General features: G+C 42.9%; 1 protein-coding gene across 1 annotated transcript in view; it reads left to right on the forward strand.

The window, feature by feature from the left end:
* Positions 1 to 306: 306 nt before the first annotated feature.
* The window catches only part of LOC139424752 (ubiquitin carboxyl-terminal hydrolase MINDY-3-like), a 55,973-nt gene continuing 28,390 nt past the window's right edge, over positions 307 to 27,889 (forward strand). The window contains exons 1-10 of the mRNA XM_071176871.1: positions 307 to 1,172; positions 1,312 to 1,391; positions 1,748 to 1,808; positions 4,608 to 4,793; positions 5,023 to 5,074; positions 5,563 to 5,677; positions 5,768 to 5,841; positions 5,957 to 6,036; positions 6,524 to 6,594; positions 7,125 to 7,205. Of these exons, the coding sequence (XP_071032972.1) occupies positions 1,079 to 1,172; positions 1,312 to 1,391; positions 1,748 to 1,808; positions 4,608 to 4,793; positions 5,023 to 5,074; positions 5,563 to 5,677; positions 5,768 to 5,841; positions 5,957 to 6,036; positions 6,524 to 6,594; positions 7,125 to 7,205 (894 nt within the window). The 5' untranslated portion in view covers positions 307 to 1,078. The remainder of the gene's footprint in view (positions 1,173 to 1,311; positions 1,392 to 1,747; positions 1,809 to 4,607; positions 4,794 to 5,022; positions 5,075 to 5,562; positions 5,678 to 5,767; positions 5,842 to 5,956; positions 6,037 to 6,523; positions 6,595 to 7,124; positions 7,206 to 27,889) is intronic.

Here is a 27,889-nt window from a genome sequence, read left to right on the forward strand (position 1 = left end):
TTGCTTTTCTTGTGTGTTATTTGTTATATACAACCTTAATTAGTTGAGTCTTTGATCAACATATTTTATGTTAGGTCTCCCTGTGTCTCATTTATTATGTACAACCTGAATTAGTTGTCTTTGATCAACTGCTATTGAAAAAGTATTGAACCAAACGTCACTGAGATAATGTAGACAGAAAATAGGCGGGAAAGATATGACGTAGATAATTGACAGTCTAAACTCACCAATGGGCTGCCAAGCCTGAGCCCATACCTCAAGAACATTCTGGATTTGGACCAATCCACAGCTACGAGCGTTTTCGTCACTCAATACACATTTCCAAACAGCTGTTGTAAATAGACGAATGACATACTGCTAGCTAGTCTTTGATACCGGCAACAAGCATATATTTTTTCAAGATTTTACTACTTTCGTTATCCATTACAGGTGTTTGCCTCCTAACAATTGACTAAACGAAAGTTACCGGCAGTCAGACCTGAATTTAAACTGCCACCGCCTCAGCGCTCTTTGGAACATCAAAACGTGATGCATTTAACGTTAGCTAGCTAACGTAGCAAATTGGTACTAACGAGTTAACGTTAGCAGGCTACTAGTAGCAAGGTAACGTTACGACTTGGACCAAGGGGAATTGGGCAGTTGGCTAACAGTCTAGCTCCTTAACTTATTGTTATCAATCTGGACAGCTGACCAGACAGCTAACTAGTTTACGCCCGCTGCTTTGCTGGAGAAGTCGGCCCACGCAAAGATAGCTGGGCAGTCGTGCCCACTTAACATTAGCTAGGTAGCTAACTAACGTTGATGCGCCTATCTCCCGCCTGTCCGCTGGTCAGACCGGGGAGATTGCCTTGTCACGGAGTTTCGTTGTGGCCGATGCCACCGGCCCCGTTTGCCGAGGGAAGCAAAGCACCAGTTCCTGGAAAGTCGAAGGGTAAACCACAACGCTAGCTAAGGTTAGCTATCCTACTCCAACCCGAACGGGGCCGTGGCTGTGTACGTAGTGACAGCTCTGTATTTGATTGTAGTTAGCTAGCCAGCTAACCGTTTGCCAGGGCTGTTGGACCAGTGTTATAGAGCGATGGGGGAGTTAAATAAAGAGGTTGTGGATCTAGTTTGGAAAAGACCAGGCAGTAACGGGGTGTCTGCTTCACTCTTCCGGAGATGGACCCAAGGTAAGCTACCTCTCACCTCTGTTTAGATCCATTCTGCCGCACCCCCCTCTAACCTGAACACCATCCTAGACATTGTCAGTGTTGAAGCAGGTAGTGGTGGGGCAAAATAAGTGGCTCTGATGTGATTCCTGTGTTTCAGGGTTGGTCTTCAGTGAGACCGAACACACAGCACTGGAGCAGTTTGAAGGAGGACCCTGCGCTGTCATTGCTCCTATACAGGTATGGACCAGTCCCCAGACCAGGCAATGCATAACCTTACACACAAACATGAGTTAGGTGGCCCAGCCTATGAGCAGGTAGAGGGTGTTGGTGTCTGTTACCAGAATGATGATATCAGGACAGGCACACATCTTCTTAGATAGCACTTTCCGGAAGTCACCTGACAGGCACTCAGCTGAGTTGCCTTCTCTACTACTGTTTATTATAGTACTATATGGTGCTTTCAGAGAGTGTCTTTGTAAACATCTGTTCTTAGAGTGGATAGGGTTGATGAGGGTGGCAGGTTATGTTTTTGATCCTACTATAGAGATGGGTTACAGCTTGTAGAATATTTCCTGATTGTGTGTTTTCTGCAGGCCTTCCTTCTGAAGAACATCTTGTTTAACAGAGAGGGTTCTAACTGGAGACACATCACAGGTAACCTTGACCTCTATCCCTAACCCAGTATTTCCCGAACTCAGTCCTCGGGACCCCAAGGGGTGCACATGTTGTTTTTTGGCCTAACACTACACAGCTGATTCAAATTATTAAAGCTTGATGATTATTTGAATCGGCTGTGTAGTGTTTTGGGGAAAAACCAAAACAAGCACCCCTTGGGGTACCGAGGACTGAGTTTGGGAAACCTAGCCCTGACCCTGTTTAACTGAAAAAGTTGTAACTGGAGGTAACCTTAACTTCTGACCCCTAACTGACCCTGTTAAACAAAGAGCGCTACAAATGGAGAAGCATCATAACTGGGTTTATATATATATAAACTCAGCAAAAAAAAATAAACGTCCTCACTGTCAACTGCGTTTATTTTCAGCAAACTTAAGATGTGTAAATATTTGTATGAACATAAGATCCAACACCTGAGACATAAACTGAACAGGTTCCACAGACATCTGACTAACAGAAATGTAATAATAATAATGTGTCCCTGAACAAAGAGGGGGGGGGTCAAAAGTAAGTCAGTATCTGGTGTGGCCACCAGCTGCATTAAGTACTGCAGTACATCTCCTCCTCATGGACTGCACCAGATTTGCCAGTTCTTGCTGTGAGATGTTACCCCACTCTTCCGTCAATGCACCTGCAAGTTCCCGGACATTTCTGGGGGGAATGGCCCTAGCCCTCACCCTCCGATCCAACAGGTCCCAGACGTGCTCAATGGGATTGAGATCCAGGCTCTTCGCTGGCCATGGCAGAACACTGACATTCTTGTCTTGCAGGAAATCACTCACAGAACGAGCAGTATGGCTGGTGGCATTGTCATGCTGGGGCGGTCATGTCAGGATGAGCCTGCAGGAAGGGTACCACATGAGGGAGGAGGATGTCTTCCCACCAACATTGAGATTGCCTGAAATGACAACAAGCTCAGTCTGATGATGCTGTGACACACCGCCCCAGACCATGACGGACCCTCCACCTCCAAATCGATCCCGCTCCAGAGTACAGGCCTCGGTGTAACGCTCATTCCTTCGATGATAAACGCAAATCTGACCACCCCTGGTGAGACAAAACTGCAACTCGTCAGTGAAGAGCACTTTTTGCCAGTCCTGTCTTGTCCAGCGATGGTGGGTTTGTGCCCATAGGCAATGTTGGCCTACAAGCCCTCAGTCCAGCCTTTCGCAGCCTATTGCAGAAAGTCTGAACACTGATGGAGGGATTGTGCATTCCTGGTGTAACTCGGGCAGTTGTTGTTGCCATCCTGTACCTGTCCTGCAGGTGTGATGTTTGTATGTACCGATCCTGTGCAGGTGTTGTTACACGTGGACTGCCACTGTGAGGATGATCACCTGTCCCTCCTGTCTTAGGCGTATCACAGTACGGACATTTCAATGTATTGCCCTGGCCACATCTGCAGTCCTCATGCCTCCTTGCAGCATGCCTGAGGCACATTCACGTGTAACAGTACTCGTCTTGCAATCAGTCATCGACACGGAACTCCAACATGTAGCACCAGTCATGTAGCTTTATTCTGATAAGAACGACACAAAATTGCACGTCATGCAATGCACGTCTCACCATCCAACTCTGCACTCACACGCTGGTTTGGTGCTTGTTCACTGGTAAAACTCACCCTACTTATATCAGATATACATTAGAATTGCAATTAAACGAGTAACACAAAAGTTCATCAATTTCGATAATAAAACGTTCTAGTGGCGCCCTCTTGTGGTGAAATGCGATATCGCCATAAACTGCACCAGCAACGTCTTATCTGATTCTTCAACAGCAACCACGGCGAAGTTCTGTGATGGAAATCCAGCGAAGGATGATCCGATCCAGAAGAACGGTCACGGCACCACTGTAACAGTATAAGTTTAGACCGTCCCCTCGCCCATACCCGGGCTCGAACTAGGGACCTTCTGCACACATCAACAACTGACACCCACGAAGCATCGTTACCCATTGCTCCACAAAAGCCACGGCCCTTGCAGAGCAAGGGGAACTACTACTTCAAGGTCTCAGAGCAAGTGACGTCACCGATTGAAACGCTATTTAGCGCACTGCTAACTAAGCTAGCCGTTTCACATCCGTTACACTCACCCCCCTTTTGACCTTCCTCCTTTTTCAGCAGCAACCAGTGATCCGGGTCAACAGCATCAATGTAACAGTATAATTTTAGACCGTCCCCTCGCCCATACCCGGGCGCGAACTAGGGACCTTCTGCACACATCAACAACTGACACCCACGAAGCATCGTTACCCATCGCTCCACAAAAGCCGCGGCCCTTGCAGAGCAAGGGAACTACTACTTCAAGGTCTCAGAGCAAGTGACGTCACCGATTGAAACGCTATTTAGCGCACACTGCTAACTAAGCTAGCCGTTTCACATCCGTTACACACGCAGATGAGCAGGAACCCTGGGCATCTTTCTTTTGGTGATTTTCAGAGTTTGTATAAAGGCCTCTTTAGTATCCTAAGTTTTCATGACAGTGGCCTTAATTGCCTACTGTCTGTAAGTTGTTAGTGTCTTAACGACCGTTCCACAGGTGCATGTTCAGTAATTGTTTATGGTTCATTGAAGAAGCATGGGAAATGGTCTTTAAATTCTTTACAATGAAGATCTGTGAAGTTATTTGAATTTTTATTAATTATCTTTGAAAGACAGGGTCCTGAAAAAGCAAAAAAAAGAAACGTCCCTGAGTTTATATATTTATATGGAATCCTAGCCTATATCTTCATACAGCACCTTGGCACTGAATTATTTTTGATTGTATGTGTTCCTTGTAGAGGAGGAGCAGAAAGCGGCCCTGTGTTCTACTCTGGCTGAGATCCTGGAACAGGCCTGCTCTACTTCCTCCACTACCTCCTTCTGCCTGGTGACCTGGGCCAAAGGACAGTGCCCCCACACTACCACTCATACACCCCTCACAGGGGGTCCAGAGACCAGCCAGACCCCGCAAGACCAGCAACCCAGTGAGTCACACTACTCATCAATCCACTAATACCCATGTAATATGAATAACTGCATTACTGTACTGAGTGGTATTAATCATCGCATATGATAGTGGGTAGACCACATAGTGAGTAGTATTGCAGTCACTGTTAATCTAGAATAATGACGTGTTGTGTTCTGTCAACGTTACCTCCGTTGTTTCACTAGAACGTGTGTGTGTTTGCATCTCTGTGTGTCTATTGTGTGTAGCTGCTTTGGCTGATGAGGATCTTGGCTTTGAGCGGTTTCACAGCATCCTCCAGTAAGTAACTCTACTGACTGTGACTCGTCTCTCTATTGGCCATGACTTCCATGGAGATGAAAGGGCCACTGCATTGCAGGAAAATCAGGAACGCTAGTGTGTATCTCCGTCTGTCTGGGATTGGCTAAGCCTGTGTGTGTGTGACTGGAGTTTCTCGATAATGATTTACAACCTGCTGACTCGGCACACACACTCCTCACTGATTCCTTAAGGAGACACACACACAATCTTTGATTTTCTGCCAGAGGAGCATCAGATTGCCATCTGGCCCATTGCGTAATAATACAACACTGTCAGCATGAACTACTGGACAGTCATAGCAGTGTGACAGTTAATGACTGCTATACAATAACCTTTCAGTAACTGTTCAGTAGTTGTATGGTTATTATACCTACATTAACCTGAATCCCCCCCTAAATGAGTGCAATGTCATTAGTGGTGCTCTCGCTGACTTCTAGCCACTGACCTTTGACCTCTAATCTCTACAGGAAGCGTATTGTGAAGTCATTATCAGAGCTTAGAGAGGAGGTGGTGTCTCTCTACGAAACCTGGAAAGGGCGCTGTGGAGTCCTGTTCTTCCTCTACTCTGTCATCCTCACCAAGGTAAGGCTCTGCGTGTGTTTGTATGTATGCGTATTACTCTGCACTCTTGTGTGCATGCATGTAACCACTTTTCTCTTTCTGTCTCTACAGGGGATAGTTAACATCAGGAATGAGATTGAAGATACTACAGAGCCTCTCGTAGATCCAGTCTATGGCCACGGCAGGTACGACCCCTGATCCCTCACTTTATTGAATCTTTATCAGCTATGTTTCTTTTGACGACTTCAGCTAAGTGATGTTCCAAAAAGTTTAAGCCATTACTTTTCTTTCTCTCTGCAGTCAGAGTCTGGTTAACCTGTTAGTGACGGGCCATGCTGTCTCTAATGTGTGGGATGGAGACAGGGAGTGCTCTGGCATGAGTAAGTACTCCACACGCTGACACATTTTTAAAAACTTTTTTTGTCATTTAGCAGACGATCTAATCAGAGCGATTTACAGTATTGAATGCATACATTTGTATGCTTTATTTTCATACGGGTCCCCTGTGGGAATCGAACCCTCAACCCTGGCGTTGCAAGCGCCATGCTCTACCAAACGGGGGACACACAGCGGATTACATTATCTTAGTGCAAAGTGTTGTGCAAAAAGCCTCGTTTTCTGGCAGCGTGATTTTAATTTGAAACTTTTCTTCAATGAGCGTTAGCCGACTATTAATTGCTCAGTTTACTAAAGGTGTTTCGAAGACGTCCAGTTTCCTGGTGACTGTGATCCCACAGCTGAACACTAGATGGCTGTGATCAGTCACACTTTCACTTGGTCTACATACACACAAAGAGACCAAAGAAGCTGTTTCATTTTAAGAGGTTTTTTTGGTCTAAGCTAGACCTATTTCCCTCCCTCCCTCAGAGCTCCATGGTATCCACAACCAGACATCCGTGGGCTTCCTCACTCTCATGGAGTCACTACGCTACTGCAAGGTACGAAAACACACAGAGACAACATTCCTTCAAGCTTGTTATGTCCAAACCATAGTGGTGAGTTTGTTCTTGTTTACTAGTCACGAATGATTGCGGGGGGAGAGATTCAAACATTCTGTGAGAGAATCAGCACCACAAATAAACACATTGTCATACACACCCTCTCTCACACATACTGCCACTTCTTGTCTGTGACTGACTACAGTAGATTAGGAACTACAGTAGATTAGTAGAACAGCTGAGTATGTCTGGGTAGATGAGTTAGACCTGGATACATTGGTATGTTCGTGCTATAAACCTGCTCATTGAACAACCATTGTATTAGCAACAATATGACAGTCTTCTCTTACTGTACATATTCTATTACGACATCAGATTGTATTCCCTGATCATTCCTTCTGTTAGTTGAAATGGCATCAGAAAGCCTTTAGTCTGTAAAACTAACCTGGTCTGGGATCAGACAGTTAAGTCCGTCTGGAATATGAATCAGAACTGCTTTGCTCTAGTTTTGCTATGTATGTGTTTTTCAGGTGGGTGCGTTCCTGAAGTCTCCTAAGTTCCCTATATGGATCCTTGGCAGTGAGACTCATCTCTCAGTGTTCTTCGCCAAGGTAAGAATCACACAAAAACACACACACTCAACCTGGGCCCTGTGTGTCTGTGTATAATATAAGCCAGTCTCTCTTCCAGCAGCAGGTCAGAAAAAGCAGAAACAGGAATGTGTGCTGTAACAGATTTAATACTGCACAGTTCACATCAGAGAGAGAGCGAGGGAGACGGGAAGAGTGAGAGGAGGTATTAGAAAAGATAGGACGGCAGTAGTATGGTCTTATATGGCTAGTTGCTGCTGTTTTTTTGGCGTCGTCTTGAAACCTTGTGGTCAGCTGCAACTGGGAAAATCATCATGTAAAGTATCTGTCATGCCAAGCAGCACACACACACACACACACACACACACACACACACACACACACACACACACACACACACACACCAGTGTTTTGGGCGAAGCAGTGTTCGTGTAACACAGCTGATGTGGGGGTTGAGAAATGACAGCATGTTCACAACATTTATTAATTGTCTCTTAAAGGTAGACTCCTTAATGGTGAAACTACCCCGTCTGTTTGTAATATTACAACAAAAACACCATTTCTCCCCCCCAGTCGTCAGTGCAAGCGCGATAGCAGTGGACAATATGTAGTGGTGATTTTAGCATGAAAATGTTGGTGGGGCAGAAACAAGTGGGATGCATGCCATCAAACCCACTACACTAAACAAATACATGAATTGCACAAACTGTGCCCACAAACTGTTAGGGCCCACATAAAGCTGTCCCAGTAGCAGGCCCAACATCTTACCACTGATACAACTGTCTTTCAGCCTTGTCTGGCAGCGAAATGGTTCATTCAACTTAATTTACAAGGGGACGACAAGCGGATAAGAGGCCATCCCTAATTAAGACCATCCCTAATTAAGTTTAAGACATTAATGAGCAAGCTCGGACGGACATAGTCAATATAACTATTTATTTAGCACTTTTGAAATCTGCAGCGACAGAATTCAGAACATGGGCCATTCTTACAGTGTTCTCCCTGTACACCAAGTCAGAACTGTATGTTAAATAAATGTGTCATATAAGTACACAATGAAAGCTCTAAGAATATTTGATGAATACATTTCTCAAAAACAGGTTATAGACTACATGTGAACCACCAAGTCAGAACAGTAGGTGAAATTAAGATGGGTAAATAGACCAAATTATTAGGGTGAGGCACATGGGCTACTAATGTCTTACACACAACATACACTTAGTATTACTTTCTTAGCTACAGTATAAATATTTCCCTGGCATATTACATTTATGCAGCAACATACAATACATGTTTGGACTCACCTTTTTGTCTTGAACTCACAGAAGTCAAGTTTTTATACGCTGCTCAAAAAAATAAAGGGAACACTAAAATAACACATCCTAGATCTGAATGAATGAAATATTCTTATTAAATACTTTTTTCTTTACATAGTTGAATGTGCTGACAACAAAATCACACACAAATGATCAATGGAAATCAAATGTATCAACCCATGGAGGTCTGGATTTGGAGTCACACTAAAAATTAAAGTGGAAAACCACAGTACAGGCTGATCCAACTTTGATGAAATGTCCTTAAAACAAGTCAAAATGAGGCTCAGTAGTGTGTGTGGCCTCCACGTGCCTGTATGACCTCCCTACAACACCTGGGCATGCTCCTGATGAGGTGGCGGATGGTCTCCTGAGGGATCTCCTCCCAGACATGGACTAAAGCATCCGCCAACTCCTGGACAGTCTGGTGCAACGTGGCGTTGGTGGATGGAGCGAGACATAATGTCCCAGATGTGCTCAATTGGATTCAGGTCTGGGGAACGGGCGGGCCAGTCTATAGCATCAATGCCTTCCTCTTGCAGGATCTGCTGACACACTCCAGCCACATGAGGTCTAGCATTGTCTTGCATTAGGAGGAACCCAGGGCCAACCGCACCAGCATATGGTCTCACAAGGGGTCTGAGGATCTCATCTCGGTACCTAATGGCAGTCAGGCTACCTCTGGCGAGCACATGGAGGGCTGTGCGGCCCCCCAAAGAAATGCCACCCCACACCATGACTGACCCACCGCCAAACCGGTCATGCTGGAGGATGTTGCAGGCAGCAGAACGTTCTCTACGGCGTCTCCAGACTCTGTCACGTGCTCAGTGTGAACCTCCTTTCATCTGTGAAGAGCACAGGGCGCCAGTGGCGAATTTGCCAATCTTGGTGTTCTCTGGCAAATGCCCAACGTCTTGCACGGTGTTGGGCTGCAAGCACAACCTGCACCTGTGGATGTCAGGCCCTCATACCACCCTCATGGAGTCTGTTTCTGACCGTTTGAGCAGACACATGCACATTTGTGGCCTGCTGGAGGTCATTTTGCAGGGCTCTGGCAGTGCTCCTCCTTGCACAAAGGCGAAGGTAGCGGTCCTGCTGCTGGGTTGTTGCCCTCCTACGGCCTCCTCCACGTCTCCTGATGTACTGGCCTGTCTCCTGGTAGCGCCTCCATGCTCTGGACACTATGCTGACAGACACAGCAAACCTTCTTGCCTCAGCTCTCATTGATGTGCCATCCTGGATGAGCTGCACTACCTGAGCCACTTGTGTGGGTTGTAGACTCCGTCTCATGCTACCACTAGAGTGAAAGCACCGCCAGCATTCAAAAGTGACCAAAACAAAGGCCAGGAAGCATAGGAACTGAGAAGTGGTCTGTGGTCACCACCTGCAGAACCACTCCTTTATTGGGGGTGTCTTGCTAATTTCCTATAATTTCCACCTGTTGTCTATTCCATTTGCACAACAGCATGTGAAATTTATTGTCAATCAGTGTTGCTTCCTAAGTGTACAGTTTGATTTCACAGAAGTGTGATTGACTTGGAGTTACATTGTGGTTAAGTGTTCCCTTTATTTTTTTGAGCAGTGTAGTTCCGAGTTAACAGTTGTTTTGAGCATGGCACAAATCATGCTTCATTGACAGCATTGCCAATGTTGAATGTTTATCATTTTAAATTTGGAAAATTGCCTCTTAATCCCAAATTTGGGACCACACAGCCATTCCACTGAATAGCAGGCTAGTGCTTTCTTTGCAATGCTGGCAGTTCGCCACTGTCATTGATTCCTTCCAAACCACTTGCTGAATTTGCGATTTCCAACTTGTGTTATGTTTATAGCCGATGAGTACCGATTCGTTTTTATCTATAATTTCTCTTCATAATTTTTCTTCATATGACAAGGATTTGCCAGTAACTTGTCGACTTAATTCATGATGATAACTGCTAGCTAAGATTGATCATACCAACATCATACTTTCACAATCAGAGCTGCTGTAGATATAACCTGATTTGACTTAATTTTATCTGTGGCCAATGACCTTGAGCCTTTTTCGATTGGCACTTCTAATGTACTGTAACTCTATGGCAGCCCCCAAGGGGCTAGAATGTTCTAGCTCTACCCTTAGACTTGGCAGTGCGTAGTGTCCCCATGAGTGACAGAACACTGAGCCAGTCACGGTGCAACGCTCTGTATTTTCTGCTGGCTTGCACCACCACCACAGAAAGCACTTACAGTGCCTTGCGAAAGTATTCAGCCCCCTTGAACTTTGCGACCTTTTGCCACATTTCAGGCTTCAAACATAAAGATATAAAACTGTATTTTTTTGTGAAGAATCAACAACAAGTGGGACACAATCATGAAGTGGAGCGACATTTATTGGATATTTCAAACTTTTTTAACAAATCAAAAACTGAAAAATTGGGCGTGCAAAATTATTCAGCCCCTTTACTTTCAGTGCAGCAAACTCTCTCCAGAATTTCAGTGAGGATCTCTGAATGATCCAATGTTGACCTAAATGACTAATGATGATAAATACAATCCACCTGTGTGTAATCAAGTCTCCGTATAAATGCACCTGCACTGTGATAGTCTCAGAGGTCCGTTAAAAGCGCAGAGAGCATCATGAAGAACAAGGAACACACCAGGCAGGTCCGAGATACTGTTGTGAAGAAGTTTAAAGCCGGATTTGGATACAAAAATATTTCCCAAGCTTTAAACATCCCAAGGAGCACTGTGCAAGCGATAATATTGAAATGGAAGGAGTATCAGACCACTGCAAATCTACCAAGACCTGGCCGTCCCTCTAAACTTTCAGCTCATACAAGGAGAAGACTGATCAGAGATGCAGCCAAGAGGCCCATGATCACTCTGGATGAACTGCAGAGATCTACAGCTGAGTTGGGAGACTGTCCATAGGACAACAATCCTGACCTTTATGGAAGAGTGGCAAGAAGAAAGCCATTTCTTAAAGATATCCATAAAAAGTGTTGTTTAAAGTTTGCCACAAGCCACCTGGGAGACACACCGAACATGTGGAAGAAGGTGCTCTGGTCAGCTGAAACCAAAATTGAACTTTTTTGGCAACAATGCAAAACGTTATGTTTGGCGTAAAAGCAACACAGCTGAACACACCATCCCTACTGTCAAACATGGTGGTGGCAGCATCATGGTTTGGGCCTGCTTTTCTTCAGCAGAGACAGGGAAGATGGTTAAAATTGATGGGAAGATAGATGGAGCCAAATACAGGACCATTCTGGAAGAACCTGATGGAGTCTGCAAAAGACCTGAGACTGGGATGGAGATTTGTCTTCCAACAAGACAATGATCCAAAACATAAAGCAAAATCTACAATGGAATAGTTCAAAAATATACATATACAGGTGTTAGAATGGCCAAGTCAAAGTCCAGACCTGAATCCAATCGAATCTGTGGAAAGAACTGAAAACTGCTGTTCACAAATGCTCTCCATCCAACCTCACTGAGCTCAAGCTGTTTTGCAAGGAGGAATGGGAAAAAATGTCAGTCTCTCGATGTGCAAAACTGATAGAGACATACCCCAAGCGACTTACAGCTGTAATCGCAGCAAAAGGTGGCGCTACAAAGTATTAACTTAAGGGGGCTGAATAATTTTGCACGCCCAATTTTTCAGTTTTTGATTTGTTAAAAAAGTTTGAAATATCCAATAAATCTCGTTCCACTTCATGATTGTGTCCCACTTGTTGTTGATTCTTCACAAAAAAATACCTGAAATGTGGCAAAAGGTCGCAAAGTTCAAGGGGGCCGAATACTTTCGCAAGGCACTGTAATTAGGTTGAAACGCCTGCATTCTCGAGCTGCCTTACTCAAGAAAACAAAAAAGAGACCATGTTTTTGTGCAGCTTTATTAACTCAATTTTATATATATTTTATAACATTGTTGGCAAACTGATATTTGACACGTATTAATGCCAAAATAACATGCAAAACAGGCAAGTTTTGCTCTGAATGACAGGTCGCAACCAACAATATGCTCTTTTAAAAAAAAATTTTTTACCATGCTGCGTGGCAACAAAAACAATAGGTTAAATAAAATGTCACATGGTGCTGAGCATTTGATTTGACTGCTGGTGGGCAAGGAGAGCCCAAGCTCCGCTTAAACCATTGACAACTACTTGGGTTGTTTAAATGAATGTTAACTATTTGGTTTTAATATCATCACCTCCTTGAAGAGCATCGTCAGAACTACACAGTTCAGATTACTCCACATTCAGCTCTGATAGTTTTACTGCATGCTTTCAGTAAACATCAATTGATCATGTACTTCATTTAGCTTGCTTCATCAGAGATTTAGGCTTTTGGAAAGAGCTTGACATTGGCAAGTCCTTGTCCTGGTAAAGTCGTCAGTCACACTACTGTAATCACCAATATAATGGATGACAAGCAAATATAACAATATTTGGATATAGCCATCTAGTTTATCCCCTGAAAGTTAGCTTGTTAACTAGCCATATACAGTGAGCTCTGGGGCTATTGGGACAGTGACACTTTTTTTTGTTTTGACTCTTTTTATCCCAGCACTTTGGATTTTAAATGATTACGACTGACTAAGTGCAGACTGTCTGCTTACATTTGAGAGTATTTTCGGGTGAACTGTTCAGAAATTACAGCACTTTTTGTACGTGGTCCCCCCCCACCCCACCATTTTAGGGGACCAAAAGTATTGGCACATTCACTTACAGTACCAGTCAAAAGTTGGGGGGTTCTTTTATTTTTACTATTTTCTGCATTGTAGAATAATAGTGAAGACATCAAAACTATGAAATAACACATGGAATCATGTAGTAACCAAAAAAAGTGTTAAACAAATCTAAATATATTTGAGCTTCTTCAAAGTAGTCACCCTTTGCCTTGACAGCTTTGCACACTGTGTTCTCTCAACCGGCTTCACCTGGAATGCTTTTCCAACAGTCTTGAAGGAGTTCTCACACATACTTGTTGGCTGCTTTTCCTTCACTCTGCAGTCCAACTCATCCCAAACTAACTCAATTGGGTTCAGGTTGGGTGATTGTGGGGGCCAGGTCATCTGATGCAGCTCCTCACCACTCTCCATCTTGGTCAAATAGCCCTTACACAGCCTGGAGGTGTGTTGGGTCATTTTCCTGTTGAAAAACAAATGATGGTCCCACTAAGCGCATACCAGATGGGATGGCGTATCGCTTTATTTCTAAATAAATCAGACAGTGTCACGAGCAAAGCACCATCAATCCAACATGCTTCACGGTGGGAACCACACATGTAGAGATCATCCGTTCACCTACTTTGTGTCTCACAAAGACAAGGCAGTTGGAACCAAAATTCTCAAATTTGGACTCATCAGACCAAAGGACAGATTTCCACCGGTCTAATATCTATTGCTTGTGTTTCTTGGCCCAAGCAAGTCTCTTCTTATTGGTGTCCTTTAGTAGTGGTTTCTTTGCAGCGATGCAACCGTGAAGGCATGATTCACTCAGTCTCCTCTGAACAGTTGATTGAGTCTGTTACTTGTTTGTTACTTGAACTCTGAAGTGTTTATTTGGGCTTGGAATTTATGAGACTGGTAACTGGTAATTAACTTATACTCTGCAGCAGAGGTTACTCTGGGTCTTCCTTTCCAGTGGTGGTCCTCATGAGCCAGTTTCTTCATTGGTGCTTGATGGTTTTTGAGACTGACCTTCATGTCTTAAAGTAATGATGGACTGTCGTTTCTTTTGTGTATTTGAGCAGTTCTTGCCATAATATGGACTTGGTCTTTTACCAAATAGGGCTACCAACCTTACCTTGTCACAACACAACTGATTGGCTCAAATGCATTAAGAAGGAAGTTATGGAATTTAACTTTTAATGAGGCACACCTGTTTATTTAACCATTTATTTAACTAGGCAAGTCAGTTATGAACAAATTCTTATTTACAATGACGGCCTACCTCTGCCAAACCCTAACCCGGATGACATCGGGCCAATTGTGGTTGGGATACAGCCTGGAATCTAACCAGGGTCTGTAGTGACGCCTCTAGCACGGAGAAGCAGTGCCTTAGACCGCTGCGCCACTCGTCAGGAGCTCCCCGAGTGGTCATCAAGGCAAAGGGTGGCTACTTTGAAGAATCTCATATAAAATATATTTTGATATAACACTTTTTTTTGGTTACTACATGATTCCATATGTGTTATTTCATAGTTTTGATGTCTTCACTATTATTCTACAATGTAAAAAATTAAGAAAAACCATGGAATGAGTAGGTGTTCAAATTTGACTGGTACTGTATGTGTATTTAAGTAGTCAAAAATTGAGTATTTGGTCCCATATTCCAAGCATGCAATGTTTACATCAACGTTGTGACTCTACACACTTGTTGAATGCTTTTGCTGTTTGTTTTGGTGGTTTCAGATAATTCTGTGCCTAAGAGAAATTAATGGTAAACAATGTACGTTTCTAAACATGCTACAATTTTTACGGATAGTATTTACGGATAGTCCTGAATGAATGGCACAAATATCACCCCCCCCAAGACATGCTAACCTCTCCCATTACAATAAGTTATTTTTTGGGGGGGGTATGATATTTATTCCTCTAACTTTCGAACACTTAAACAAAGTTGAAAAGGGGATGTTAGCTAACTTCACTAAGTAGGTCTACGTTGGTTGGATAAAAAAGTACATTAGGTCTACTTACCACTATGTTTAGCCAACTGTACAAAGTTTCTACTGGTAGCTTACAAAGTAGAAAATATCAGCTAACAGTACATTGGCAAATGCTTCCTTCTGCTGCTTGACAGGCAGAGCCCACAAAGGATGGGAAAATTATCTTAAACTTAAAATACTTGTCAGGTATAATTCACTTATTTTATCACTCAAATTAATGGTGGCCAATATTGAGCGATCGAGGCTACCCTCATGTATGGCATAATCATGCTTACTGACCATGAAAAGCATGCAGTTACTTGCTATATATCTGATGAAAGAGCTGAGCTAAATGTGAGCAATTATTTTGTATGGAAAAAATCAGAAATTTGGAGTTCTGACTATGTTCTTCAAGAGGTGACTGTTACAGCCAAATAATTCATATTTTATTCAACAATCCCTTAAACGGCACGTAGTTGTCACTGGTTTAAGTGGAGTTGGGTCTCCTTGCCCTCTAGCAGGCAAATCGAATGTTCTACACCGTATTGTGATGTTTTATTGATAATGACCTATAACAATGGTGGTGGGGTGGCACTGTTTCCCCCGTACTGCACATTCTATCTTGAAGTAAATTTACTTCAACAATTTGGAACACTATTTTAGTAAGAAATTCTTCCAAGAATAAACTGAAATCCTTCTGCATATATACAGTGGGACAAAAAAGTATTTAGTCAGCCACCAATTGTGCAAGTTCTCCCACTTAAAAAGATGAGGCCTGGAAATTTCATCATAGGTATACTTCAACTATGACAGACAAAATTGTAGGATTTTTAATGAATTTATTTGAAAATTATGGTGGAAAATAAGTATTTGGTCAATAACAAAAGTTTGCTCAATACTTTGTTATATACCCTTTGTTGGCAATGACAGGGGTCAAATGTTTTCTGTAAGTCTTCACAAGGTTTTCACACACTGTTGCTGGTATTTTGGCCCATTCCTCTAGAGCAGTGATGTTTTGGGGCTGTTGCTGGGCAACACGGACCTTTAACTCCCTCCAAAGATTTTCTATGGGGTTGAGATCTGGAGACTGGCTAGGCCACTCCAGGACCTTGAAATGCTTCTTACGAAGCCACTCCTTCGTTGCCCGGGCGGTGTGTTTGGGATCATTGTCACGCTGAAAGACCCAGCCACGTTTCGTCTTCAATGCCCTTGCTGATGGAAGGAGGTTTTCACTCAAAATCTCACGATACATGGCCCCATTCATTCTTTCCTTTACACGGATCAGTCGAACTGGTCCCTTTGCAGAAAAACAGCCCCAAAGCATGGTGTTTCCACCCCCATGCTTCACAGTAGGTATGGTGTTCTTTGGATGCAACTCAGCATTCTTTGTCCTCCAAACACAACGAGATGAGTTTTTACCAAATAGTTATATTTTGGTTTCATCTGACCATATGACATTCTCCCAATCTTCTTCTGGATCATCCAAATGCTCTCTAGCAAACTTCAGACGGGCCTGGACATGTACTGGCTTAAGCAGGGGGACACGTCTGGCACTGCAGGATTTGAGTCCCTTGCGGCGTAGTGTTAATGATGGTAGGCTTTGTTACTTTGGTCCCAGCTCTCTGCAGGTCATTCACTAGTTCCCCCCGTGTGGTTCTGGGATTTTTGCTCACAGTTCTTGTGATCATTTTGACCCCACGGGGTGAGATCTTGCATGGAGCCCCAGATCGAGGGAGATTATCAGTGGTCTTGTCTTCCATTTCCTAATAATTGCTCCCACAGATGATTTCTTCAAACCAAGCTGCTTACCTATTGCAGATTCAGTCTTCCCAGCCTGGTGCAGGTCTACAATTTTGTTTCTGGTGTCCTTTGACAGCTCTTTGGTCTTGGCCATAGTGGAGTTTGGAGTGTGACTGTTTGAGGCTGTGGACAGGTGTCTTTTTATACTGATAACAAGTTCAAACAGGTGCCATTAATAGAGGTAACGAGTGGAGGACAGAGGAGCCTCTTAAAGAAGAAGTTACAGGTCTGTGAGAGCCAGAAATCTTGCTTGTTTGTAGATGACCAAATACTTATTTTCCACCATAATTTGCAAATAAATTCATTAAAAATCCTACAATGTGATTTTCTTTCTCATTTTGTCTATCATAGTTGAAGTGTACCTATGATGATAAATTACAGGCCTCTCATCTTTTTAAGTGGGAGAACTTGCACAATTGGTGGCTGACCAAATACTTTTTTGCCCCACTATACATACATACATACATACATACATGCACTGGATTCTGTTGGCTGTGGATCGTGTGTGTAACTGTATACTGCTATACCTGTGTATCAAAGCCAGCAATCAGCTTAAGTAGTTGTAGATGGGTGTCGCCTTACCCCTCTCGTCGAGCCCGCTCTCCAGCTTCCCCTTCCTCCTTTCTCTACCCCATCCCTTTTTGTCCCTCTGTACTGTCCTGACACATACTTTCATCTGCCTCCATCTATCCATCCCTGACCATTTTCTTCCTCTCACGCTAACAGGAACTCCTAGTCTACAGTGTATGTGGTGTTGGTTTAGTGTTTCACTTTTGTCAGGTGGAGAGCCTCTTGAAGCAGAAGACTCAATTACACTCAGAACTTTGTCCTGGCTAAGAGGGGCTGAGAGGTGTGTGTGCCAGAGAAAGACAGGTGATTAATGGTCTGTCAGGGACAACAAGCTATCTGGGGTCTCTCTGTGTGTGTGTGTGTCTGAACAACAGAACAAGACTAGAGAACAGGGCTATACAGGGCAGCTATAGAGACTGAGATCAGTCACGGACAAGGGGCCAGGCCCTATCACACACAGCCTTTGTCCCTGCTAGAATAGAACAGGTCAGAGAATATTAATGACGGTTACTGTACACTTCTTTCACTCAGATCTAGCTTTGTGTGTGTGTGTGTGAGAGAGCACTCACAGGTAAAGTACCATAATTATTTTATTTTTCTAAGATGCTCTGAAAGGGAGACCTGCCTCAGACCTAATGACCCCATCCGCGCTCTCACTTACTGAGACGTTTAGGAAGATGTGTTCTTGTGTCTGTATTATACATCAGACACATGCTCTTTGGGGAAAGACAGTGTGTCTGTGTGTCAGTAAGAGGCCAGTTTCTTGAGAGACACTGAGGGCCAGAAGAGCTGCTCTATCTCCCGTTAAATCACTGACCCATAACGGTGCTACTACACACACACCGGTTAAACCATCAGTGTGTAAACACAGACACACACCGCTCCCGAGAGGGGCTTGAGGATCGAGGCCTGTGAATGGCATCACTCTCAGATGGAAAGGAAGAGAGAGAGGACGAAACACTACAGAGAGAGAAGACAAAGGACATGGTCCCCTAGGGCAGCCAGAAGCCCTTTTAAAGTACATCTTTCCTTCCACACTCCCTTCATCCTTTCCGGATCAAAATATGTCATTATGACTGATGTGACATGACAGGACAGGGTTAATGACAGGGCTGTAATGGAGCAGGTTGAACTTCAAGATTCTAGGTGTCCACATCACCAACGAACTAACATGGTCCAAGCACACCAAGACAGTTGTGAAGAGGGCACGACAAAGCCTATTCCCCCTCAGGAGACTGAAAAGATTTGGCATGGGTCCTCAGATCCTCAAAAAGTTCTACAGCTGCACCATTGAGAGCATCCTGACTGGTTGCATCACCGTCTGGTGTGGTCGGAGGCCGAGCAGTTGCCATAAGGCACTACAGTGGGTAGTGCGTACAGCCCAGTACATCACTGAGGCAAAGCTTCCTGACATCCAGGACCTCTATACCAGGCAGTGTCAGGAAGGCCCCAAAAAATTGCCAGACTTCAGCCACCCTAGCCAGACTGTCCTCTCTGCTACCGCACAGCAAGCAGTACCGGAGCGCCAAGTCTAGGTCCAAAAGGCTCCTTAACAGCTTCTACCCTCAAGCCATAAGACTCCTGGGCTATTTGCATTGTCCCCCCTCAACCCCATTTTTACATTGCTTCTACTCTGTTTATTATCCATGCATAGTCACTTTACCTCTACCTACATATTACCTCAATTACCTGCACTAACCTGTGCCCCTGCACATCGACTCTGTACCGGTACCCCCTGTATATAGCCTCGCTACTGTTTTTTTTTTTGTTTCTCCTTAATTATTTTATTTTTCAATTCTGATTTTTTTTTAAATAATAAAAAATCATTTTTATTTGAATAAATACCTTTTTTATTAACTGCATTGTTGGTTAAGGGCTTGTAAGTAAGCATTTCACTGTTGTATTCAGCACGTGACAAATACAATTTTACTGATTAACTGTACAGTAGAATTAGAACGCAGTGGCTGTACAGTAACATGCTATACATGACAGAGCTAAGAGTCTCCGCTTAACATTTACACATTTTTTGAAGGACAGGAAAATGGTCCAATTCACACACTCGAGAACATCCCTGGTCATCCCTACCGTCTCTGATCTGGTGGACTCACTAAACACAAAAGCTTAATTTGTAAATTATGTCTAAGTGTTGGAGTGTGCCCCTGGCTATCCGTAAAATAAAAATGGTGCATTCTGGTTTGTTTAATAAGGAATTTGAAAAGATTCATACTTTCACATTTGATACTTGACCCTTGTGTGGTCTTAAACATTCTGTATACTCCCCTTGTCCTAAGGGTAAAAAATGACCCGCGTTCACTAAACCCCTAAAATAAAGCAGCTTAATTGAATTTTAAACCCCAAATCTATTTTGCATGATGAAACAACCTGTCATTCATCACAAACTTTGTGAATACCTGGGTTTTACCTCTTCACAATGCAGAAAGACTGCATTTAAATCAGTGAACACCACTCCTTTTTATTACAACACACCTGTCATAATTGTTTTCTTTACTAAAGTAGGTTTATTTTTTGGTGTAACCATAATAAGACAATTTTGCAAGAGAAAGCAGCAGAAATGTGCAGAATGTCATTTTGAATGCATTTTATTGAAGGGAAACGATAAGTCTAACTTTTGGCAACATAGTGATATATTCTTATAGTGTACAATGAGGAATTCAACTACAAAATACTAGCCTCCCATTTTTTAACCATTGCCCACACCCACAAGGGGTATAAACAACAATAAATAAAAAATGTGAAGAACATAAAATCAATCAACTCTAAATTAGCACATGTAGGATAGTATGCAAGTGTGTGTGCATGGACTTTGCAGATGTATCTCACACATGTGCAGCACATAGTATTTGTGTTACAGTCCTTCTTTGGGGGGCAGAAATGGCATCTCCTCCTCTTGCCTGCACCAGCCCCCTGAACAGCTTTCACAAGTCCTGCAGAGGCTGCTGTGCGGGGGAGGCGCTCCCTTTGAATGTGTGGGGTTACAAGTGCCTTTCCCAGCTGCTCCAGGAACACCCTCTTGTTCCTCTTATCAGGCATCCGGGTAGGGTTGAGCTTGTTCCATATCACGAAGGCATTGTATGAGGGCACATCAATGATGTTATGGAAGATGACCAGGGGCCAGCGGGCAGTCATCCTCCTGCAGCTGTAAGTACTATCACCTTGTCCATGTTGTCCATGCCTCCTTTGTTGTGGTTGTAGTCCAAGATGATGGCTGGCTTCCTGTCCTCATGATCGCTGATCTAAGCCATTTTGTGCAGTGTGCTCAGGGGGACCACATTATTGTTCCTCTTTGGGAGGTAGGAAACTAGAGTGGTGGTGAAGGCAAACTTTGATGAGAAGGCCTCTCTCCCTCTTGTTGCGAGGAGTGCAGGGGAGTGCCCAGACGTGTTCTTTCTAACTGTGCCAACCATGGTGATCTTCCTCTTCAGGAGCTGCTGGCTGAGTTTAATCAGTAACACACTTAATCTCAATTTATCATTGTGTGCATCTTTGTGGTTTGTAAATTATCTTATAACTGCCGGGTCAGAAATGACCGTAATACAATCTTTTTACCCTGGTGGTGTACAGCTTTCATGGAAATATGAACAAAGGCGATGTTTCACTTTTTCTAATGTTGGGGTCACTCTAGGAAAAGGAGAAAAAAACATAATTTAGGGGGTTCTCTGCTGTTTTTGATTTTTGACCCTTAACCCGTGTGTTGTCTTAAGTATCTTTTGGCAATTACAATTACTATTGACCGTTAAGTATATTTAAAACCAAATACTTTCAGGCTTTTACTCATTAAGTATTTTACTGGGTGACTCACTTTTACTTGAGTCATATTCTATTGAGGCATCTTTACTTTTACTCAAGTATGACAATTGGGTACTTTTTCCAACACTGCATAAAACGCATATCATAGTGTCAAGGTTTATTTATGATCACTATGTTTGTACAAGATTACTTGGTGTTATACCCTGGGTTGTCCTCAACAGAATGAGCCTATTTGTTGTGAAGAGAATTTGCTGTGCACCACGCATCTGAATGCACACATGACTCAATTCTGAGAACCAACATTATGATCTGCTTCTCTGAATTGCCTTGTCAAAGCCTAACACAAGATTATTATTTTATAATTTAGCTTGTCATGTTGGCAATAGAAGTTTTAAAATTATGCTCACCTGACCCAGATCGCGATTTATAATGGACTATCAGTAATTGGTAAAGGTGGGGATGCTGGGCTGTGTTCAAAACAACTACAAGTGTGCTTGCTCTAGTTCTTCAACGGCACAGCTATGAGAGCTTAAAATAAATCAAAAACACATTCTTCTTTGAGTCATAATGTGCATTGAAATTACTGTGCACACTTTGGAGAGGTATGGATGTTGTCTCAAAGTTTTCAAATACAAAAAATATTCTCTCCACCATCTCTCTCCTCCCCTGCCTTTCTTCCTTCTCCTCCCTCTGTAGTCTCATCCCCTTCTCCTCTCCCTCCTTCTCTGTGGTGACAGAAGGCCTCAGATCCCATTACAGGCCATTATAGAAAGCCTGTAATGGGATGAAGAGAGGTGGGATGGAGGGGGGTGAGAAAGGTAAAAAAGAGTGAGGGTGGTGGAGAGGGGGAGCTTTTGTCCTGTTAGATCAGATAAAAACACTAATGCTATGAGGCAGTCACACACTAATGGTCTAAAAGCCACACTAACAATGACGGGACATCACACACACTAGATAGGGACACAGGGGAATCCTAGAACAGGCATCACAAGATGCATGGTTTGAGGTCAGCTCCAGAGCTCTCTCAACACTAACACACTGAACACTGTCGTCATCATCACACACACACACTGACATTAACTAGTTACAACTGTAATGACACGATATGCACGCGCGTGTGTATGTGAAAAAGGGATACCTTGTGTCTGACGGGGCAGACGGCTCCTCTCCCTAATCAGCATAGCGTCAGCTGCATGAGCTAATTGTGTGTTGAGGATGGAGGAGAACCCAAACCGGATGCCATATACTACATATCTTTGCTTACCATAATAAAATGCATAACCTGCTCGATTGCTTACACAAAAGTTAAAATGGTTTGAAGTAAAAGGGCAAAAAAATATATTTTTGGTTTAAAATTTTACCTCCTTTTTCATGATATTCACATTGTAACTACCAATCTTGTCTCATTGCTGCAACTCCCCAACGGGCTCGGGAGAGGCGAAGCTCGAATCATGCGTCCTCTGAAACAAGTCACGCTGTGTCTTAACACCTGCTTGCTTAAGCTGGAAGCCGGCACAAATGTGTCGGCGGAAACACCGTTCAACTGACGACTGAGGTCAGTCAGCTTGCAGGTGCCCGGCCCACCTCAAGGAGTCGCTAGAATGCGATGAGCCCTGGAAAGCCCCACAACCATACGGGACTCCCGGTCACGGTACAAGTGTTTTTATATAACCCTGTGACCCAGATCACACAGGCACACAGAATTATCAGAGGCCTCAACATGTGACAATCCAAACTTGAAATAGCTCTAGCTCCTGAATATCACTCTCTGTACCAAAAATCAGCAGATGCCTCACTGTTCAATTGAAAGTTGAATGAGATTCATATCACCCAACGTCTGTAATGATGCATGTATACGTAATTCAGAAAGACTATATACCGTAGCCTTGAGACAGAAGAATAAATTGGCCTTTTGTGCCATTTGTTTCTTAGCCATTTAGGGTTTTTTAGCCACTGGTTTTGATATACTGTAGATGTAAATGCCATGCTATTAATTCTGTACTATGCTCTTGCATCTAAGTAACTTGCCCTCACATCTTGCATATTGAATGTAAATTCATATACTCAAACGTGTTACTTCGAGCACACCAAGGCCTTGAGTCTCCATTCTCTCCAGCCAAGTGAAAAATCAGAAATGAGGGGTCCACGGTCTCCAGCGGGACAAACGGATCCAGATGGGAACTCTGGGATCACATTCCCAACAGGAAAACAACCACCTGAGGGTGGACACACACATCTATGACCATTAATGCTAATCAGGATCAGGTTCCCCCTCTTTCAGGAATGTGTGTGTACTATGTCACCAGTGCCTTGGGAGTCATGGTGGTTATTGGAAGTCATCACAGTGAAATCATGAGGACCATGACTCTGGGTCATCTAGTTTGCCTCGACATGTGTTCCATTCCCCTAGCAGGCAGACACTACCCAGTACCCTGCTTTTTCCCAGGGGACATGAAATAACTGCTCTAATCTAAAATGATAGTTCAATCCAACATCAAGATGTTTCCAACCCTCAAGACTTAAGTGGAGTCGAAGCACAATACACAACATCTTCACAGATGATATGGGACTTGGACTCATCTCAATAAGACCCCTTTAAAAGGCCATGGGAACTGCTGACAGACTTCTGCTTTTGGAGTTAATGATCACTTTATACAATAATTGTATTATCCATTTCCTTGAAAATCCATTGGGTGTGGTGTTATGACGTAAACGCTAGCTGAAACATTCTGTTTTCCTCTGATGCCATAACCTGTACCAGAGAGAATCAATTCCCTCCGGCCTTAAATCTCAGGAGAGAGCGAGGGGTTAAGGGGAGGCTGGAGGGAGGGAAGGTGAGAGGGTTAGAAAATGCCCAAACTAAAGTAGGAAGGAAGGGGAGAGAACCAGATGGATAGAGATGAGCTGGACTAGTGTGTTTCTGTTTTAAGAGGTTTTTTGTTGCTGTTCAGGAGCTGGATCTGATGAATAAGAATCCGCTCCAGTAGACAACCCAGACTTGAGGATTTGTGGAACCGAATTAGGTTCTGAGCTAGTTTGGAATGCATTCCTCTTGATTTTCATAGTGCACACATCTTGGTACCATTGGGGGGTGTGCACGTGCGTACACATTTAGAGAATGCAGTCCTCTGGTCCAGTGCAAGCAAACAAGAAGCTGGAAGGGGACGGTGCTAATACACACACCCCTTCCCTGTGGAGTGTGTGACATGACATGTAATCTAAACTCAGCAGCATCTCCAGGCCTCTAATAAAACACAAAGACATACTAGCAGGCCAGGCATTTAACACACCCACACACTACACACACATGGGTAACTGCCAAAATAAAGGAAACACTTGGGTAAATGAGGAATACAAAATATGTTGAAAGCCGGTGTTCATTAAGCAACTCATATCCCATCATGCTTAGGGTGGTGTAATATAATGCACAGTTGCCCCTTATTTTGGCTATCATGGTTAGAAGAGATCTGTGGCTTTTTGAAAGAGGGGTCTCAAACGAGCATAGGGGGTTTAAAGTTTCTGTGTGTGTCACCAGATCTCAACCCAATTGAACACTTATGGGAGATTCTAGAGCGGTGCCTGAGACAGCGTTTTCCATCAACAAAACCCCAAATGATGGAATATCTCATGGAAGAATGGTGTCGGATCCCTCCAATAAAGTTAGTCAATTGTAGAGTTTATGCCAAGGTGCATTAATAACCTCTTGAAGCAAGTGGGCAATATTTTGATGTTTGGATAAAAAACGTTCCCAAAGTAAACTGCCTATTTTTCAGGCCCAGACGCTAGAATATGCATACAATTGGCAGATTAGGATAGAAAACACTAAAGTTTCCAAAACTGTCAAAATGTTGTCTGTGACTATAACAGAACTGATATTGCAGGCAAAAACCTGAGGAAAATCCAACCAGGAAGTGCTGTTTTTCTGAAACTACTCTGTTCAATTGCAAGCCTATCCTCCATTTAAAGGGATATCAACCAGATTCCTTTCCCTATGGCTTCCACAGGGTGTGAACAGTCTTTAGTCATAGTTTCAGGCTTTTATTCTGAAAAATGAGTGAGAATGATCACATCGCATCAGTGGATAGCTAGGTGTCCCCAGATTTGTTCATGCGCGCGAACAGGAACGAGACCTTTTCTTTCTCTCTTGTATTGAAAAGGCTACTGTCCAATTGAAATATTATCAATTATTTATTGTACAAACAACCTGAGGATTGATTCTAAAAAACGTTTGACATGTTTCTACGAACTTTACGGATACTATTTGGAATTTTCGTCTGCCCGTCGTGACCTGCACGAGCCTGTGGATTACTCAACAAAACGCGCCAACGAAATGGAGGTTTTTGGATATAAAAATAATCTTTATCGAACAAAATGAACATTTATTGTGTAACTGGGAGTCTCGTGAGTGAAAACTCCGAAGCTCATCAAAGGTAAGCAATTCATTTTATTGCTTTTCTGACTTTCGTGACCGATCTACTTTGCTGCTAGCTGTTTGTAATGTTTTGTCTACTGAGAACTATCCTCACAAAAACGCTTGGTTTGTTTTCGCTGTAAAGCTTTTTTGAAATCTGACATGCCAGGTGGATTAACAACCAGCTACGCTGTGTTTTGCTATATTGCACTTGTGATTTCATGATAATTTAATATTTTTAGTAATTTAATTTGAATTTGGCGCTCTGCAATTCAGCGGACGTTGACGAAAATGATCCCGCTAAAGGGATCGGTGCGCCAAGAATGCCAAGGTGCATTAACTTCTGGTGGCTTGTAGTGGCCCCACACCCTATTAAGACTTTGTTGGTGTTTTCTTTATTTTGGCAGTTACCTGTACATAGACACGTTTTGTTAGTGTGTCACGTTATTGTATCTGAGCTCATCGTATGTGTGTGTGCAGACTTCAGGTAATGATATGTTGCCTTGTCTGTAAATGAGAGTATATTACTGTCTCTTAAGGAGAAGTGTATCTAAAGTTCCATGCATAACACTTGAATTTTCATCAACATTTATGAGTATTTCTGTGAATTGATGTGGTTCTCTGCAAAATCACTGCATGTTTTAGAACTACTGAACATAACACGCCAATGTAAAATGAGATTTTTGGATATAAATATGCACTTTATCGAACAAAACATACATGTATTGTTTAACATGAAGTCCTATGAGTGTCATCTGATGAAGATCATCAAAGGTTAGTGATTCATTTTATCTCTTGGTGCTTTTTTTTTTCTATTGGTGATTTCCCACTTCCTGTTTAGATTTTTTTTTCTCAGGTTTTTGCCTGCCATAAGAGTTTGGTTATACTCACAGACATCATTCAAACAGTTTCAGAAACTCAGTGTGTTCTATCCAATACTAATAATAATATGCATATATTAGCATCTGGGACTGAGTAGGAGGCAGTTGGGCACGCTTTTCATCCAAAAGTGAAAATGCTGCCCCCTATCCCAAAGAAGTTTTAAGAAGACTCCAGACCTGGTTATGACCTGAGACATGGAGGTGAGAGAACGTCACAACCCTGCCCGCTTGTGTGGAAAACAACCTGTGGTGATTACCCCATTGGCTCACAGCAAAAACTTGACATTTTTCAAGCACCATTTTTTTGGTCTGTTTTAGTCGTTTTACAAAACTACATTTTAAGAAAAGTACATGTCTAAAGTTTAGTTTTCAACATTGCCCGCTCCCTAGCGTTCTCCCTACTTATAAAAAGGTAATATTGTAGTGCTTCCTACACCCCTTTTCATGGTGATGCTAGCAGCCACGTGAGTGAGTGCTAGATAACTTTAACATTAAGCTAGCTAAGACCAATAACACAGACTATACAGCTGCAAGTAGTGAGTGGAGTTTCAAACGGACTATACTAAACAAGTTAAATGTCTTACCTGTGATTAAATATCTTCCACACACGTGTGTAGACTACATGGACAACACGTCCCCACATTTCCCACTCTCCCACACCGGATAACCTGAAGACACAGGGCTCTTCTCGCAAGATCTATTTCCCTACATGGGAGCATTGCAAACCGTAGGTTGTGATTTTTGACCTGGCTACATGTACTTTGAACAACACAGCAGCTTTTCGGCATGTTTTGTTATTTCTGTAGAACAAAAAAACTACGACCAAGTTGCAGCTTACAATGAGGGTGAATGAAAAAGTTTTTTTCTGCAATTTGTAGTTGAGAGGCATTCCATATTATTACTTGAATACCGACTGGGAATATTTCCTGTGTGTGTGTGTGTGTGTGTGTGTGTGTGTGTCCTGCATCTCTCATATAGGTTCTATTAACTACAGTTATAACTCTTGAGTCTTAACCCTCACTGCTAGAGGAGAGTACATGAGTTAACCCCGTCTCTATAGCTGGGTTATACTGTACAGTGCCATCAAAGTATTCACCCCTTGATTAAAAAAATAAAATAAATCAATTTTAGAATAAGGCTGTAACGTAACAAATTGTGGAAAAAATCCTCTGCGTTCTAAACAGAATACTCCATAATGACAAAGCAAAACGTTTTTTAGGAACAGAAATATCTATTTGGTCACTTTGCTATGTCGTGACTATCATTGTGTTTGACTGTTTATTTATAAAATGATTACATACCACGTTCAATTATTACGAGATTAATCATATA

Source organism: Oncorhynchus clarkii, chromosome 2, assembly GCF_045791955.1.
Source record: "Oncorhynchus clarkii lewisi isolate Uvic-CL-2024 chromosome 2, UVic_Ocla_1.0, whole genome shotgun sequence".
NCBI lineage: Eukaryota > Metazoa > Chordata > Actinopteri > Salmoniformes > Salmonidae > Oncorhynchus > Oncorhynchus clarkii.